The sequence below is a fragment of the Acipenser ruthenus genome, chromosome 12 (genome assembly GCF_902713425.1).
Source record: "Acipenser ruthenus chromosome 12, fAciRut3.2 maternal haplotype, whole genome shotgun sequence".
Taxonomy (NCBI): domain Eukaryota; kingdom Metazoa; phylum Chordata; class Actinopteri; order Acipenseriformes; family Acipenseridae; genus Acipenser; species Acipenser ruthenus.
Window position 1 is genome coordinate 32,127,717 of NC_081200.1, and position 20,104 is coordinate 32,147,820.

Consider the following 20,104-nt stretch of genomic DNA (forward strand, 5'->3'; position numbering starts at 1 on the left):
ATTGCTATGTGAAAATTCTGGTTGGCAGTAAATTTGTCATGTGCAACTACGGTGAAGATGTGATTGCAGGCTGAGTGAATTTGATTTGTTCTGATAACCCTGTGAGTCAGTTCACACAGCATATTTACTCCTGCCCAAAGGGCAATCAGCTCCAATGTAATGACTATTAACATGCAATTTAAAGTTTTTGTCCAGAAGTGGCAAGAAATGAGCAAAAATCACTAATATGGCCTATAAGTAATGATACAAACTGACTCATTACAACTGTATACCTTTAAGGCATTTTTCAAATGGTAAAAGAAAAAAAAAATTCAATTTACAAATGATAAATAATCAATCTAATGATATTAAAACGGCAACATGTGATTTTAACAGGTGTAACTATATTTGGCATTACTAATGCTTTTCATATGTTTTAGTCTTTTTATTATTGCCATAGAATGTGCCAAACAGCTTGCAACTTGTTAATACAGTGCAGATTTTCCTGTCTACGTTCCATAGATGAAATAGACTTCTTCCCTGTATTTGCCCAGAATCAGAAACAAGTAGAATGTGAACTAAGAAGCCTTGGTGATCTGCAACTCTAAATTCAGAGAATACTCAGAGTGTGGCTGTAACAGAAGATGTAATGCAAAAGACACTGTAGTGATTCACAAAGCTATACGCTTATTTGTTACAGCTGCTTCAGTTCCATTTAAAAAAAAAAAAAAGCCAGCCAAATTAATGTGTTTGGGATTTTAACATAGCGGTATGATACTAGTATTGCTTTAACATTTCAGAATACAGCACATAGGTTCTAGGATCAGAATAATGTTCTAGAATAACCAGCCATGCATACCAAGTAAAGGCTGTAGACTTCCCATGTACAGATTATACTATATTTATCTGTAGTCTGACTGCATATTAAAATGTTACCTGTTCTAGCTGTTTCTCACTTATTTGTCTTCAAAACCATATTTATATACTCCACACATAACTTGATTGAATGATTAAGCGTCTTACAAAAAACTATTTACAAAACATTACTGCATAACTTATTTCAATTATGTTTTCCAGTCTAGTTTTTTAATTAATACAAACACTTTTATATTTATGCAACTTTTTTTTTTTTTTACTTCTGTTACCTAGAAATGTTTAATAAATATTCTTACTGTGAAATGTTCTTGTTGTCCAATAACACTCCAGGGATACATCCCAGTGTATAGTGTACAGTGTACATATATATCTGCTACAAGTTCAACATACAATAATGTCTATTTTATCATGAGTGAAATGCAATCCTTTTTCAATAGCATACAATGGTCTTACTTGGGTCATTATATGTTTTTGCTTTCCATTTCTCAAGCTAAATGCTGAAATAGAAAGGATGATACCAAGTCAACCTTAATCAGTATTCTCCCAGGAAGTAAAGATAAGCACAGTTTGTCAAAAATGAGCAAGCGTTATAAAATGTCTTGTAACACAAGGTTTACATTACTTGACATGGGATGAATATAGATAAACAGTCCACCTTGATAGGGCAGACTCGAGAGAGCCATTCTCCTTGAACTGCTACATGAAATACACATTGCCTGTGACACAGAAACTTTCAGAAGCAAAAAAAATCAATGGTAATCTTCAGAGAAAGTGATTTCTACGCTGATATGGAAGGAAAATCCCCCTTATAATACGTGACACTAGCAGCTCAACCCCTGGAAAAAAAAAATCAATAGTGACTCACAAGCAATTCATGGCTAGGGTGAATTTTACAGAGCCAGGGGAATAAATAAAGGGTACTATAATTTCCCTTTTGAGCATGGTGCATTAGAATTCATTTGGCACGGCAAGGAACCAGTGCTGGATACTGATGAAAAGAAAGAAAGAAAGGTAAGATTAGGTCATTGGAAACAGTAATGTGGGGGACGAGACCTAGGGCCGGACCAAATCAAAGTTACCACTTAGCAAACGAGGACGTGAAAGCATTCGCGGTAATAACCCAAGGAAAAATTCCAAGCGAAATCTTGCGGAACCAAAACAAGCCCTTTTCACCCTTCAGAAAGCAGCTATCCCTTGTTAACTACAAGTGGGTTGCTATCGCCCGACCAAATCTGCTCAATTTCAGCCTCATTGGTGTCCCGTGGTGACCCTACACCAAATTAACAATGTTATGGCAGGTGTTAAACACATGTACTGTAATTGTACAGAATATCAAAACCTAGATTCATGAAAAGTTTATGAAAGAATAAACAATTAAGACCAGCAACGACATCACTGACATGTGATCTCTGTCTTGCAAATACACATCTATATATTTCTGCTGATGTGTAAATGCATTTGTGTGGGGAAGTATATTGTCCACATGTATACTTAAAGCTAGAAAGCAGTCATAAGACCAGAAAAATGTAATAAACTAGGAAGCAACTTAAATTTCACTATGTTTTATAAAAAATAATACTGAGTTGATTCTCACAGAGGCATTGATGAAATACAATGGATACTGCAATGACTGAAAACATGTCATTATCTTGGAGAATAATCTATTGATCAACTTTTTGGACACAAATATTTTTACACTAAACAAAATAATTCTAAAGAACAAAGGTTCTGAGCTAAAATATAGCCACTATTAAAACATTGTTAGCTGCAGACAGAGATAGATTGTTAGAAGAAAGAAGAGCAGAAAAGGCGAAACAACAAAACCCTTGACATTCATGCACAATTAGCCTCTGGCTTAAACAAATAAGGCAGGCTTGTTTTTCAAACCATGGTTCCAGTGATTACAATCTTTTGATTTAAACATATTTGAAGTAGAGAACTGTTTGATTCTAATATTTTATGAGCTGGAAAATAAGTAGAAAAGGCATTATCATCATCGAGGAACAAGAATGCACATACTGTCCAATTAGGAAAAAATTTAAAGTTGGTCATTATCACAAATTATTTTTGCTGTGCAAAAATAAAAGGGGTTTACATGTCATCCGTTTTAATTATGTGAAAAAGTGTTACGTTGAACAATACTTGGTGTCCATTATTCCAGGCATAAAGAGCCCTGTCCCTGGCGTTGTAATCTAGCATGGAAATGTGAAAGTACTGATTATGGAAAGGAATATCTATATATTCATACGTTGACGCCTTTGTAGAGTAGGAGTAGTAAACCTTGGCTCCTGTTAAATGGGAATTAGTAACATACAGTGTCCCACAGATCATAAATGACTCTCCTGCACTTCTTTTAGGATAGCCAGTGCTCCAGCTCTGGAGCACTTCCAATGTTTGTGCATCAATCTGGCTAATGACAATGTTACCAGCATTTTGGTTGGTAGCATACACGGCCCAAAGGCCTATCTCATCAGCCATAAAGTCAATGTCTGAGAAGCCTCCCCAGGTGTACGGGTAGACATTATGAAAGCCAGCGTACTCCAGGGCGCGTTGGGCAAGGACCCTGCCAGTGTCGAAGCTGTACTTGATGACAATGTTGCTCTGGTATTTGTTATAGTACAGAGAGCCGTTGTAAACAACGTGGTTTGTGCCAGCCCATTTGAACGGGAGGTTGTAGGTCCTTGACTCTGCCCCGCTCACAAAGTCTGAGATAGACTTGTATTCTCGAACAATTTTGTTGTTGGTGTAACTGTCCATGTACCAAACCTGCATCAAAATGTAAGAAGAAGCAGGAGTTAGTTGTCATTTGCACATACAGGGCTGCAGTCTTTTATATATCGAATTATGAATTATAAAAAATATGGAATATTGTTTTTCTTTTGTTGTTTAAAACTGTGTGAAAATAAAAACCCCATTTAATTATGTGCATTAAAAATAAATAAAATAAAAAAAACACTTGCCCGATTATTTCTTTCAGATGCTAATGGGTCAGTCATCCATGCTCCAAATCTTGTCCCAGATGTCTTGATTGTAATAGGTCCACTGATTTTCATTAATTTTCCACATGCTGTAAATGAAGGAACACTAGAAGATAAGATTCTAGATTCTTTAAGCCAAGTTCATGGTTTTGGCACCAGCTAGTTTATTAACACTTAAATTACAAATCACTATTAACAGATCGGGTTACATTTTAAAATCCAAAATGAACTTTATTTTACTTCACAAAATATGTATTAATACTTATTAATACTAATTTTAATGTATAGATCATGCAGTATTGTTTGACTATTGTTATTATTGTTGTATTATAAAGCTCATTGCTATTTTCTGGCACATTTCTCGCTCACTAGTGAGCTCTCATCCCTCTTTAGTATGCAAGCACACAAGGGACAGCAAGCAAGTGTGACCAGACCACTTCATGTTTCAGAGCAGGTAATACCATTTACAACTCAGCAAAGGTCCCTCTAATATAAAGATCAACATTCAATTGGGGCTCACTCAGTTTTGTCATACAGCCTCGCAACCTTGTTTCCAAACTGATCACGCGCAGGTGTAGTTCCTCATAGTCATACGCTCCAATCTCCTCCTGGATTGCAGTGAGAACTGCAGTCAGATTCTGGATCTCCTCTTTGAACTGCACGATTAATTTGGCATCTGTTTTATACTGCTCCAAAACTGGGATTAGAGGCTGCAGTTCATCCATCTTTTCCTTAAGGTCCTGTTAAGAGTTCCAGTAGTATGAGAAGAACCAGTTAATATAATATACAACTTCAGTCTAAACTTTACAGAGAATTCAACCTGTGTATCTAATAATGAATAAATAACATATGTCTGTTTTCTGCAGTAATCTGAGTTAATGTATAAAACTCCTGTGCCATACCTGAAAATGTTTTGTCATGAGTGTTTTTCGGTCATCCTCTATTTGTCGAAATTTGTCTTTTAGTCCTGTCATCTGGGTCTCCATTTTCAAAACATACTGAAAATCTCTCTGCGTCCGTAGGTTTAACACTTCTATGGACTGTGACATATTCTGGACCTGTAAAAAACAATACAATGAATAACTGCCTACTTTCTGACACGAAAGCACATTAACAGGGTGATATAATTACTTTTACCTTGCTTGCGTGTATGGTCTGTTATGTTCAGTTATCCTCACACATGCTTAGTTAATTTTATCTGCCCAGAATCAGGTCTGTGGTGTTGGAAGAGTTACTTTAGAAATACTAAAAGTAACTTAAATTTAGTGACAAACAATTAGACTAGAATTTCCTCACAATGTTATTGAAAAAGACTGCTAACGTTTGTCATTGAATTTTTCTTTCTTCTAGCATTTCTAAACGTAGCATTATTGAGTGTTTAATAGTTGTGGATGATATATCTACAGCAAGAGTTACCGTAAGTGCCAGTTACCTTCTCCAGAAGCTGACGTAGTTGTTTGCTCTTTGCATCTCTGGAACAGAGGTTTTGTTCAGGGGCCACCACTGTACATATACAACGACCATCTGGGTCTTGAGCTGAACTGTACACCTGCCAGCCTTCCTTTGGACCGATAGTCTAGGTGCAAAAGGGACATGTTGTACTCAGTTAACAGATATATCCTGTAAATCACAACAAAATATAATTTAGACAGACTTACTCTTTACAGCTATTATTTATTTTTGTATTATTTAGGATGCATTCAAGTTAATGGGTGTAGATAGCTAGTAGTGCTAGTTTGAATGCAAAATAAAATCACAAAAAAAAAATGTAAAACCAAGCATGACTTCACCATAATAATTTTGTCACCTAAAAAAAGAAAAAAAGCCTAAAAACAAGAAAAGAAAACAGTTGAACATTCTTTTGCAGGGAGGTGATGTTACAAATTGTAAACTGAAAAAAAGGTTGATGTAAAAGGGATATAAAAGCAACGGTCTCATTTTGTTACCCTTGTCAACTGTTTCAAAAAGTTTTTTTGTCTTGATCTGGTTTTCCCTCATTACTTAACTTCCAATAATAATCGTCTCTGTGGAATTGCATTCATTTATTTGAAAGGTTTGTGTTTTTATGTAAAAACATACTTGAAATGTATTTGCTTACGATTGTAAGTCGCCCTGGATAAGGGCGTCTGCTAAGAAATAAATAATAATAATAATAATAATAATAATAATAATAATAATAATAATAATAAAATATAATTTCATCTTTTAGGGGCCATTTCATTTAGTTACTGAATTGCCATGTATTACTTGGTTCAGTATTAATTGCGTATTTTCACTAATTAGTCATATGAGATTAAAGTATTTTCACTAATTAGTCATATGAGATTAATGAATTATGCCAGCACATATTTAGTTAATTGAGAGTTGATCAATAGCTTAATCAATGTTAGATGTTCAAATGTACAGAATTAGAAATGTTAAGTTTGCGAGCTAAAGCTATCTAAAAATGATACTATACTGTAATAAAGAAAAATGTAACACTGATGGACCTTTTGAAGTTGTTTAAAATAATTGCAGCACTTCCTTGTACACTGTATTATTTGTTTCCAGTGCAAATACCTAATGCCACTTGCAATCTTTTGCAACTGCAGTCTTGAATTCTGGTAAATTGGAATGTCAAGTTTAATCAGCTTCAAAATCAAAATGATGGAATTTACTTAAAATAGTTACCACCCTAAATGGGTTTGTATTAATGTTGACTATATGTAATGCAAATACATAGAAAACAAGTAAATGTGCTACAAAGAGAGTTTTAAATTTAACTGCTCGTGATTAAACATACTAATTACATTTCAGACCACACTGATGCAATTGATAATGGATGTGTATCAGGTGGAATAAAGTTATCTAACAGACAACAAAACACAGAGTAAATCAGGCTATATTTATAATGTATATCTAACAAGCAAAACATAGTGCTATAGGCTATACGAGAGTAGAGGCTCAGCTGTACAATTTAGAACCATGGATAGTTCTAAGAATACCACCTACTGTAGGTTATGTTCCCTTGCCAACTGATATGAGAACATTCTACTCTTACATTAATTTCTGACAATACCAAACATAAAAGGAACATAGCAACATACTTTGGGGATGATAAACTTTAATACATTCTAGAACATTTTCCACAGTTTATTCCAGGCTCTGAGACAATCACAGCAGCAACAATGTAATCAGCATTAAGTTATTTGACCTTATATTAAAAAAAAGTCAAATAAAATGTCTTAGGCTTAATTATTCGAATGGAATATTGTACAAAGGCACCATGCTTTTCCAAAGCTTTATACTTACAGGCTATCTAACTTTGATAGGCACATTCTATTGAGTCCTACTAGAGCAGCATTTGGGACATCCAGTTAGAGATCATTGCCATGGTATTGAGAATAGCTCCTATCTTCAGTAGCGGAGGGCTCATTGCAACAGAGCTAATGAGTTTTCAGGGTAACTGATTATCAGCCTAGTGCAGGCTGCAGGTGAAAGGCGTGACCATTAAATACGTAGGCAAGAATACAAAGACCCAGAAATGGACTAATCCAAAAGCAAAATGGTAACTTTTGTATGATACTGGTTTACTGGTTTATATTCTAAGTCACTACACGTGTATTATAGTCAGCTGTAAAAGGACTAGTCAATTATTACTTTTCTCTTTGGACACATTTCTATACTCTAGAGACAAATGAATGAATAGTTGCAAATAAATTAATAAAGATAAAAAATAGACAGTAAATACATATAGAATTATGTTTTCATAAAACATGTTATAAAACAAAAACCTACTAAATAACGTTTGCTTGTACCATTCTTCTATGGAATGTCCCTTAACTGGCACTTGGCTTGTAAGAAATAGTGACATATTCAAAGCTGTAATTCAAATATCATAATGCACACTAGTATGAATGCAAACTGCCTTGCTTGTTTAAATGAATACACTTTAAAGAAAGGACAATTATTACAAATACTGAAGGCTAAGTGCCTGATAAAGTTAAACTTGCTAAATATGGTACTGACAGGGTGCTCTGGGAATCTATTAAGGAAAAACGTAAGTACATTTGCTGGTTTAAAAAGCAGTTAATACAAATGCTTGTTGTTTACTAACTCTATAAAGCTTCCCTGTGTGGATCAGTTAATATAAATATTGTGCAATGTCAATCATGCTCAGTATTTATTCATATTCACTGACTGGTGTAAAAAAGGGGTCATTTCATTTTAGCCTCCTGCAGACTGCTTTTATATGTGTACAATTCAGTTATCCACATCTGAAACACTTTTTTAAAAAGTTGCAAGTTAAAGTTCAGAAGACTGATTCCAAACAATATCTCCCATTGTCTTAAATTACACACACACACACACACACACACACACACGTTTGCAATCCTATATTTGTGGGGACTTCTCATTAACTCTCACTATATTTTTATTTACTATTTCTAACTCCAGTCAGACAAAACTCCACACAGGGTGAAAGTCGACAACAAACTAAATTCTTTTGGCACTTTTATTTTTTTTTATTTTTTTTTATAAATTTGGAATCGCCAATTGTTGTTTACCCCATTTTCTCCCCAATTTAAAATGCCGAATTTTAAGCCTGGCTCACCGCTGCAACCCGCGCACTGAGAGAGACGAAGACGAGCACACGCGTCCTCCGAAATGTGTGCCGTCAGCCGTCCACTTCTTTTCACTCTGCAGGCCTGCCATGTCTTCAGAGCTACAGTGTCAGAGGACCATGCAGCTCTGGGCCGCTTACAGGTAGGCCGGCAGGTCTACAGGGGTCAATGGTGTGCGGTGAGCCAAGGACACCATGGCTGACCTAAGTCCTCCCAACCCCGGGCGGTGCTCAGCCAAATTGTGTGCCGCCCCCTGGGAACTCCTGTCCACAGCTGGCAGTGGAATAGCCTGGACCCGAACGGGCGATCTCCATGCTATAGGGCACATCTGGCACTCTGGGCGAAGCACCTTTACTGGATGTGCCACTCGGGAGCCCCTGTTTGATTTGTTTTTTGATGCGGTACTGACATACAAACATCCCTCTAGATCAGCGAAACATTTTTAAACAAAGCACAGACGTGCTCTTTTAGTTTCGAAGATGTGGTACTTGTATAATACATTTTAATTTCTTTATTATATCCAATAAAAAAACACAAACTTGGAAGTCCCTAACTGCTTATTATGCAGCATCACATAAAACATCTGTCAAAATGATATGCTAACTGAATGATCTCATGGATTTTCTCATATATAATTTCCCTATTACAACCAGAAAACATGTTCAACAACATTTCATTTATCATCTCTCTCCAGCGTCATAGAGTTTAAACAGTCATTGTGGTACTTGCATACAGTTTGTCAAATCACGTACAGTTACATTATAGTATGTAGTATGCCTGAAACACAAGCAATACACATTTGAATCATACACCTTCACCAAACCTTTCATATTTATTAGCAATATCGATCACTTACAGTAGTTCAGTTTAATGCATGAAGAACTGATTATATCACACAATGTTTTCCCAGCTTAGAACCTGGCCCTAAAACAGCAGTAAATGCAAATTGATGTATTTTGAGAACATTCTAGTTTAAGACTACATTTGATCTTTTGCTTAATTTTGTGTAAATTTGATTATTTTCCTATTACTATTCTACCCCATAGCTGTGCAAATGGTTCCATATACTACAATATCTATAGTAGTTTTGCCTGCAGAAAGGATCCTTCCTGATGAAGCCTTTTATTACTCAAAAGACAGTACAGGTGTGTGTGTGTGTGTTTTGTTTTAAAAGGAGCAGCACTTCACTGAACAGTTTAACAGTTTAAATTATACATATGCATATATACACTGTGTTCCATGCAAAAAAGAAGCCATATTGCACATTTAAACCAAAATTAAACCAATGACCAATTATGGAAAATGGTATCAACCTAAAGCTTTCAATATCTGCATATTCAAAAAAGATGGGTCAGATTTCTTTATTCCAGGAAAAAGGATCACAAGTCTTGTTAGGTAAAGGGTCTTTGTAGAAACAAATCGCATACAAACTGAGCCTTTGATTAATCCAAATCATTTAAGCACTTGAACATGAAATCTCCATCTACCATGTCAAAGTCTTTTTATATCTTCCAGTTATACGGATGGTTATGTTCAACTTGATATTTTAGCTACTGTTATGTTATTTCAAAACTTCTTAAAGGAAGTTTACCATTGATTTTAATGTACATTTCCATTGTATTTATTTTATTTGGATGTATTTTTTTTTATCCAGCCATTTCATTTTTTCACAAAAGTTGTTTAGTTCCTGTCTGTTTTAAAAAGTGCTTAACTTTTTTTAATGATCTTTTGTTAAATATACACCTGTCACATTTACTGAGCACATGACAGGTTGTGCCTTTTGGGAGTTCAAGGTGCTTTGTAGGTTCTTTCTTGCTTTGCTCCAGTTTTCCACATAAATAACACCCCTCAGGTATTTCAAGGCGATATATCACGTACTTGCTTTACATTGGTCTTGCCGTCTGGATTTGTACAAACCTGCTCATGGTGATAATGGGTTCATGACATTGCTTGTCGGATTTTTGCTGCAGCTGCTTTTGCAACCCCTGACATAATATTGTATTGTGTGACCTCCTGCTAACTATTTAATGCAGCTCCACCACTAGTCAACATCTAATGGACCGGTTATTTTAATAATATTTAATCTGGAATACCTGTTCATTAATATAAGTTACAAGGGTATGTTTTGCATGATCAAACTAAAATAATAATTTTCTCTTGTATGTCTTTATTTTCCAACAGCACACCTGAACTTTCAGCAACACAAATTAAACTAATGTAATTTTATTGGACGCATACTCCCCCACACTATGTGTTCAATTATGTTACAGACAGAGTCTCTTCAAGCAAAGAAATGTGGGTTTTCAGACCAGTGCAATCTTTTTAGGATCAAATCCACCCAAAACAGAAACGTTTTACCCTCAGGATGTGACTTGGCCCAGGGTATATAGCATCTATCCATGAAAGCAGCTGAACATTGGGTGAATGTATTTGTCAAATAATAAACCAATTACTAGGACTCTTTACTCATTGGACAACCCTACTTTCTTATCTTGACACTGCAGAATATCCTTTCTTCTATGGCCTACTATTTAACCCACAGCTATGAACAGACTCCACTGATATTCAGTGCACTCATATGTTAAGATTACACTTGTAATGTCCATGATTTAGTTACTAGATTTATACTTTCCTGACCAAAAGTTTCCAGTCTTCCAGACTTTCATTCAGTATGACTTTTTACAGTTATGGTGTAAAACATTTGGAACTATGTAAACAGATTTTAACAGGTGCAGTAGAAAACCATGACACCAATTACAAAAACACCATTAGGCAAGAGGTAGAATGTCATTATTATTATTATTATTTATTTCTTAGCAGACGCCCTTATCCAGGGCGACTTACAATCGCAAGCAAATACAAATACATTCAAGTGTTACAATATAAGTCATACAATAAGAACAAGAAATACAATAATTCTCAAGTGTGACAAACCACAATTCAATAATACAGCAGATAATAGTGAAAGTTACATCAGGATATGATTAAGTAGTGATAGTTACATCAGGATATGATTAAGTACAAAATACTACAGATTAAACACTTGGGAGATTACAATATTCTGAGGTACAGGATTAAATGCAGTAAAATAGGGGGCAGATAAGAGCAAAATAAAGCATATTTAAATGAAGGGTGATAGTGTCCCAGGATACAACAGAGGAGTTCTACAGGTGCTGTTTGAAGAGGTGAGTCTTAAGGAGGCGCCGGAATGTGGTCAGGGACTGGGCAGTCCTGACATCTGTAGGAAGGTCGTTCCACCACTGCGGAGCAAGGGTGGAGAAGGAGCGGGCTCGGGAGGCAGGGGAGCGTAGCGGAGGTAGAGCCAGTCTTCTAGTGCAGGCGGAGCGGAGAGGTCGAGTGGGGGTGTAGGGAGAGATGAGGGTCTGGAGGTAGCTGGGTGCAGTCTGATCAAGGCATCTGTAGGCTAGTACAAGAGTCTTGAACTGGATGCGAGCGGTGATCGGGAGCCAGTGGAGCGAGCGGAGTAGTGGAGTAGCGTGGGCGAAGCGAGGTAGAGAGAACACCAGGCGAGCAGCAGAGTTCTGGATGAGCTGGAGCGGACGGGTGGCGGACGCAGGGAGGCCAGCCAGGAGGGAGTTGCAGTAGTCTAGGCGGGAGAGTACCAGGGCCTGGACCAGGAGCTGGGTAGCATAGTTGGTGAGGAAGGGTCGGATTCTTCGGATGTTGCTCAGGAAGAATCTGCAAGTGCGTGCCAGAGTGGAGATGTGCTGGGAATAAGAGAGGCAGGGGTCCAGGGTGACTCCAAGGTTTTTAGCTGAGGAAGAGGGAGAGAGTGTGGTAGATTCCAGAGGAACAGAGATAGAGAGATCAGAGGAGGGGGAGGAGGAGGGAAAGAAAAGGAGGTCAGATTTAGAGAGGTTGAGTTTGAGGTGATGCGAGTGCATCCAGGAGGAAATAGCAGACAGACAGGTAGAGATACGGGAGGAGATGGTGGAGTCAGAGGTGGGGAAGGAGAGGAAAATCTGAGCATCATCAGCATAGAAATGGTATGAGAAACCATAGGATGCGATGAGGGGGCCCAGGGAGCGGGTGTAGAGAGAGAACAGGAGAGGACCCAAGACTGACCCTTGGGGGACTCCAGTCAAGAGAGGGTGAGGTGTGGAGGTTGCTCCACGCCAGGTTACCTGGTAAGTGCGGTTGGAGAGGTAGGAGGAGAACCAGGCCAGAGCAGTGCCAGAGATCCCCAGGTCAGCAAGAGATGATAGTAGAATAGAGTGATCAACAGTGTCAAAGGCAGCAGAGAGGTCGAGGAGAATTAGGACAGAGGAGAGAGAGGCAGCTCGGGCACACTTAAGTGAGTTGGTGACAGAGAGAAGGGCGGTTTCAGTGGAGTGAGCAGAGCGGAAGCCAGATTGGAGAGGGTCAAGCAGAGAGTGGTTGGACAGGAAAGCAGAGAGCTGGCGGTGTACAGTCCGCTCGAGGGTTTTGGAGAGGAAGGGTAGGAGGGAGACAGGACGGTAGCTCTGGAGGGAGGTGGGGTCGAGGGTAGGTTTTTTGAGGAGGGGAGTGATAGAGGCTTTTTTGAAGGCAGAGGGGAAGATGCCAGAAAGTAGAGAGGTGTTGAGGAGGGAGGAGATGAAGGGGAGTAGAGCAGGAGCAGCAGCTTGAAAGAGGTGAGTGGGGAGGGGGTCCAAGGCACACGTGGTGGGTTTGTGACCCTGGAGCAGGGAGGAGAGGTCAGAGTCTGAGAGGGGCAAGAAGGTGGAGAGGGAGGGCGAGTTAGTAGGGGATGTAGTGGGTGTAGGGGTTGGAGCAGGAGGGGGTGCGGGGGAGGGAGAGGTGTTAAAGAGTTTGCGGATATCTGAGATTTTAGAAGAGAAGAAGGAGGCAAAGTCGTCAGGGGAGATAGAGGAGGGAGGAGGAGGGGGGGGAGGGTTTAGGAGGGAGGAGAAGGTAGAGAATAGTTTACGTGGGTTGTTAGTGGAGGCTTGGATTACAGATTGGAAATAAGCACATTTAGCAGAGGAGAGAGTAGAGGAGAAGGAGGAGAGAAGAGTGCGGTAAAGGTCTAGGGCAGCAGGGAGTTTGGTTCTCTTCCATTTCTTTTCAGCAGATCGCAGTGTGATTCTTGCCGAGCGGAGCACAGAGGAGAGCCAGGGATGGGGAGGGGAGGGGCGAGCGGGTCGGGAGGTGAGGGGACAGAGGGAGTCGAGGGAGGAGGTGAGTGAGGAGAAGAGGGTGGAGGTAGCAGAGTCTACGGAGAGTTGTGAAAAGGAGTCGATAGGAGGGAGGTGAGAGAGAGCAGTGGAGGCAAGGACAGAGGGGGAGAGAGAGCGGAGGTTACGGCGAGAGGTGACAGTGGGGGTAGGAGGAGCAGGGAGAGGGGGGAGAGACAGAGAAAAAGAGATGAAATAGTGATCAGAGAGGTCCAGGGGGGTGACAGAGAGGTTGGAGGGGCAGCAGGCCCTGGAGAAGGTGAGGTCCAGTTGACGGCCAGCTTTGTGGGTAGGAGGGGACGGAGAGAGACAGAAGTCGAAGGAGTGAAGGAGAGGGAGGAATCCAGCAGAGTGGCTGGGGTTGGAGAGATGGATGTTGAAGTCACCCAACAGGACAGTCGGGGTAGACAGAGAGGGGAGGGAGGAGAGTAGATAGTCGAGTTCATCCAGAAAGTGAGTGAGAGGCCCAGGGGGGCGGTACAAAACAATGAGCAGGAGTTGACAGGGAGAGGTTAGTTGGACTGCATGAAATTCAAAGGTAGTGACAGAGAGGGAGGTGAGATCAGAGGGGACAGAAAAGAGTAAGGAGGGAGAGAGGAGAAGACCCGTCCCACCTCCCCGTCCGGTGAGACGCGGGGTATGGGACAGGACGTAGAGAGAGGACAGGGCAGCAGGAGTAACAGTGTTATCAGGGGACAGCCAGGTTTCAGTGAGAGCAAGGAAATCGAGCGAGAGGTGGGAGGCAAAGGCAGAGATGAAATCAGCTTTGTTAGCAGAAGAGTGACAGTTCCAGAGTGCACCAGAGAGTGTGCGGGAGGGGGGGAGAGGCAGAGAAATGAGGTTAGAGGGGTTGGAGGAGCAGCAGCGGAGGGAGGGCAGAGGACGAGGACGGGAGGACAGAACAGGGATGTGAGAGACAGTCATAGCAGGACAAGCAAGACAAAAGGCACAGTAGGAGCAGTGGGGTGGAGGATACAGACCTGACTAGTAGATGGCTTCTTCCAGAGCGCTGGTAGGTTCGGATCTAGTCGAACAGCGTCTCAGCGCAGGCCTCCCCTCGCTGGACTCCCACAGCTAGACTCCCGGCTCTTTTGTTGAGGCTCTTCTGTTGGTTGGCAGCTTCGTGCTGGCGCTAAAATAAGCTGCTTGAATAAATGTTGTTACCCCTGCTTGGCAAAAGAACCAACTAAACTGTGTGGAAACCAATCAAATAGCAAAATCAACTGCTAATCAATTTAGCCACTCACCTGGTACTAATCACACACAAACTCAGCCAATTCAAACACCACCTTACAATGTCACCAAATGTAGTAGTTACAATTACAAAAAGCAGGAACTTATCTATCTGCCTCTCTCCCTGGTTCCCTGAAGACGTCATGAATAAGGGCCATTGTTGGTGGTTGTTATTTATTGGTTGCAAGGCATAAAGGTATAGTCCTGTTCCTGATAGGGTTTAGGATACTGCAAAACACATTTCAATCCATAGCAGCATCTTTATAGACCCCAGATCCTAGTCACTGTTGTCCACAAAGCAGGATATAGCACCACAAGATGAATCATTTAGACACAACAGCAAACAATTGACATATACTCAACCCAAAGGGAATAAGTAAGACAACAGTTAGGGACCCATAGTACATTGGCTACTGTAGATCCACTGCAATGGGTTGGATAGCATTCCAGGTAGGGTACTTCACAGACTGATTGACAAACAGGCCACAGGATCATTGATTCACAGTAAACAGTTAGGTTCTCTGGCACCAGTCATAAACTGTACTGGCTCCAACAAAACAACATATAACACCAAAACAATTTTAGTTGTTTGCCCCACGGATAAGGTACATTAAACTTATCACGAACTATGAATGAGAAACTATTGCTTGACGGCAAAGTTATTATAATTACTGTACTTAAAATTGTCCAAATCAATACTTGATTAAATGTCTGAATGGGACAAACCCTAGGATTAAATGTCTGGCTCTGCCACCCACACTTTTTAATGCAGTTCAAATGATTGCACACTTTTTAAAATACACTTTTAAAAGGACAGCAGTGCCATAATTAAAATGTTAAGAAATAGGTAACATAAAGACACAGGCATACTGTATTACCCTATTGGAGTACATGAATGGCTATTTTAAACGTGTCTTTATTAAGTACTGTATATGTTTATTTATCTCCCACTAGTGCCTCAAAAGCCATTTGAAATAGGACATGGAAAGGAGATACTTAAAGGATATATCTGCATTAATCGATTATGTAATTACAGAAAGCCTTAGGAAAAACGTATCTGGTCTCGAATTTACAGCAGCGGATGTAAAACATTACTAACAGTGATCGTCCTCTTGGCTAAATTCATTTAAGTGGTGATGAGAACACAATGACTCTCTCCACTTGATTACGAGATTCATTGGTTTTAAAATAAGATTTAACCGTATAGCCACACAGAAGTGGCGGTAATACATCGAACCATATCCGTCGAGTATCGCAAAACAATATTGTGCAGGGTTGTTCAAATGAAATGAATTCACTAGGCATATCACATTAAAAAAAAAAAACAAAAAAAAAACGTCTGTAGCCTAATACAGACTGGGTAATGGATTTAATAGTTTGATGAATTGTTTATTAGAGCACATAAATTATAGTCATCTGACTAAAACTGGCAGCAAATCTATTTGTGTTAAATACACGTTTAAATACTAGACTCGCTTGGCGGTTAAAAAAACCTTTTAAAACATTACTTACAATGACTACTCTGATAATTGTAACGTTATCAGAAATATTTTTAGATTTAACAATTTAATTAAAAACAACCAAGCATTAACCGACACATCTCCAAAACAACTGGTGACAAAAAGCACTTGAACAACATTTTTCAAAACCAACAACATATTCGCCCTCTGTCAGTAGCGTTTCACATTTCAGCACCATGGACAGGCGGTATACGCAACCCAAATATACCATTTATTTGTTGGTGTTGTCCAAAGGCATATTGAAATTCTACAAAAAGTACATTTTATTGCTGAAAAGGCACCCTGTATATAGCATATTTATATTTCAATAACTCGTTTGAACGAAACTTCCCTAAGCCCTTCCCAAGAACACAATAGCATCGGACTAATGTCACAATGAATACATTTATTTATTTATTTATATATTTATTTATTTATGTATGTATTTATCCTATTTTATTTTATTTTTTTCAAGTTGGGTTTGCGTTGTTTATAACTCAAATCTCTGAGCATCTTACCACGTTATCCATGAGGAGGCGACAGGCAACAAAGCCTTGCATTGCTGAACAGGTAGATAAGATTGTCAACTCCGATATGTGGCTATACGCTGTAGTTGTGTTACTTAACATGTTGGATATGTGTATGTAACTGTTAATCCTCAAGGGCCATTATATATATATATATATATATATATATATATATATATATATATATATATATATATATATATATATATATAACTGTAAATCAAATGTCTAATTTAAAAGGCGTCCTTGATATTAGGTAGCTTGAATGTCTGCGGTTGACTAATAACACAATTGTATTCTAATGTTGCACTGCAATTAAAAAAAAAGGTGCCTGGGGAATGAATAGTGGATGAGTGCTGCTCACATCATGGTCTAACAATTTGACAGGCTGGATGCAGGAGCAGGCAAGCAGAGCCTCAGATTATTATTATTATTATTATTATTATTATTATTATTATTATTATTATTATTATTATTATTATTTCAAGAAACAAACACTGGTGCCTCCATTTCTCAAAAAGAGAAACAGCGGTTCACTCAAGTTAGCCATTCTGTAACAAACTATAGCGTCTGTCCAGGTAAAATACCAATACATTTGTTTTCAGTAATATTCGTATCAGTTCCCATCTTTTTTTGTATTTATTATTATTTTAATCAGATATTTTACAAAGTCGGCCTTCTGATTAAATAAGACACATTTATCTAAAACCTCCATGCTAACAAATTAATTAATGTTTTAGTCTGAATTGTAAGTTTAATTCCACACACCGTGAATGTGCATATTGTATGCTTAGGATTTACAATAGAAAATTAAGCAACAAAATACATATTTAGCCATTTCTTTAGATTTTTTTATTTTTATTTTTTAGATAAAACCCCCCAGCGCATAATTGATTTGAAATAACATACACTGCATGGGTTTTACGACTCAGCACAAGACCCATAACTACTTTCAGGTCAGCCGAGTTGAGCATAAGTGTGTTCTTATGTGGCAGACTTCCTTTTACCCATCCGCTTTGGAGCCTGTTAAACAGCTTGCGCTAATAGTCTGTAACGGGATGCACACGATAATCCACACATATTATTTCTTTATTCTCTTTCCTGAAACGTCTAAAGTTAAACTCAATCGAGGTATAATATGCATATATAGCTCGTACTTATGAAATATGCAACAGTGAATATGATTTCCACCTTATCTTGCCTTCAACAGCTGCAAAGGAAAACAGATTAACATACGACGTACACATACACAATACAATTCTCCCAGCATGTTTTGTGTTTGCAAGTACAGGATGCAAATAACACAAGCTACAAATGCTTTAATATCCTGGGGGATCAAACAAGCTTCCTTGCCATATTCTCCAAATATACATCAAATGATGTACACCATTTGATCTGACAAGGACAACCAAAACAACGAAATGGACAGATGCCTATAATCAGTCCTTGGAGAGCTGCAGCGCTGACCACTTTAACCACAACACTTTATTCTGAGATATTTAATCGATTATGCTTCAGATGTATATGCAAATCACATATAATTGTAATTATTACGTCAAGAAAAAAATGAAAAAAAAACTCACCATAGACGGATAAAATCCGAATAGCATTAGCAAAAGCAGAAGGTTCAGGGCGCTGAACAGTGCCTTCATTCTGTTTGAAAGCAGTTTCACTTTACACGATCATTCACTTTGTCTTCACTGCGGGACCTCCTCAGCTTCGCTAGAAGAAGCCCGGCGATCAATGCGCCCCAATGGAACAAAACGGCAAGATCCACATTCGTTACACCGCTCCAAGAGCTTTTGCAGTGCAAGTAATACAACACCCAGCTCAACGCTCTCACTGTAAAAGTTTTGACATAAAGAAAGGCATTGGGACTGTAGAAGAGGTGTTTAGACCTGGACAACGGAAATTACATCACCAAGTGATTCTCCTGGGGCTGTAGAAAGAAGCTGCCTTGCAGGGAATTCATATTAGCCACAACATACAGTATACCCTTTACTGTGCCGGTATTGCAAGCATCGGAACAAGCTAAGTATACGCTAATGTTTTTTTTTTTTGTTTGTTTGTTGTTGCTATAAACACCAGTGGTATATATGTTAATGTAGATTTCTACATGTTAATTTAGCATATGCACCTGCTGTAAGGCATTGGACCTAATAGGGTATGTAACTTTAAATGTAGGCTACAGTTATGTTCATCCGCTTCATGTATGCATGCTACAGTAACTTGGGTTCTCACTGATGCACCCTGTACATCATCATGATATTGCTGTGTACCTTGACAACTGCGATTAATCATTTTCAGTATCGCCCCTCCCACAATAAGTCACTTTGGTAAACGACCCGCCTATAAGACCACTCTAAACAGTTACTTGTTTGTTATGGTATTTGTTTGTTACTGCAGTAGAGATTTGGCGTCTATGTTCTATTGCATTTTAAAAACGTAGGCAACCTGCCTCACAGCCAGGATAATAACCTTCCTATTCAGGGTAAGTAGTTTAGTAGCTGCATTGTGCCTATTCTTTCCAGATAAGCCGTTCTTGTCCAGCCATGGATACATATGATTAAAGATCCAAGGTTAATAAACCATGTCACCACATGTGAGTTTTGTTTAGCGGAAGGTGTAGGCATGGTGGCATTTGGTCAGTATGACCCCACAGTCTCATGAAGTTATACATTATGTATTTCTATATTGCAGCAATTATTGACATTTGTGATTTGTAATTCCATGCATTACACAGTGACTACTAATAGGTATACAAGCCCCATGATACATTGATATTTTGACTCTAGCAAGTATTTTACAGTGTTACACAGTTGCTACAACTTTCCAATTATAAAATAGGCATGTAGCCTAACACAAACTGGGTAATGGGTTTAATACTATGATTAATTATTTATGAAACCACATATATTATGATCTGCTGACTAAAACTGTCAAAGAATGTAATAGTTTTAAAGACCCTTGATACAGCGTTTCCCAGTTGATACAACTTTCCAGTCAAGTTATGCATACAGTATACAGTATACTCACTGTATCCATTATTTAAGGACAGAACATGTGACAGAATGACAAAATAAGTCGGATTTACATTTTATATTAACTTGGCCATCATGAGAAAGTTATTGCTGAATATTGAGAACATGTAGAATAATTTGGTACAATATTGCTCCACTTATTTATATTTTTTACTTCAGATAAAAGTGTACCATAGGCCATTTATTATGA

At 38.6% G+C, this 20,104-nt stretch overlaps 1 protein-coding gene across 1 annotated transcript; it reads right to left on the minus strand.

Moving 5' to 3' along the window:
- Nucleotides 1-2,401: 2,401 nt before the first annotated feature.
- LOC117416898 (noelin-3) lies at nucleotides 2,402-19,086 on the minus strand. Its single transcript, XM_034028370.3, has 6 exons — nucleotides 18,457-19,086; nucleotides 5,266-5,409; nucleotides 4,736-4,891; nucleotides 4,354-4,573; nucleotides 3,816-3,922; nucleotides 2,402-3,621 (listed from the first exon to the last, which is right to left on the minus strand). Exons 1-6 carry the CDS (start codon nucleotides 18,523-18,525, stop codon nucleotides 2,947-2,949), a joined length of 1,371 nt encoding a protein of 456 aa, XP_033884261.1. The 5' UTR covers nucleotides 18,526-19,086; the 3' UTR covers nucleotides 2,402-2,946.
- Between the last annotated feature and the right edge of the window lie 1,018 nt (nucleotides 19,087-20,104).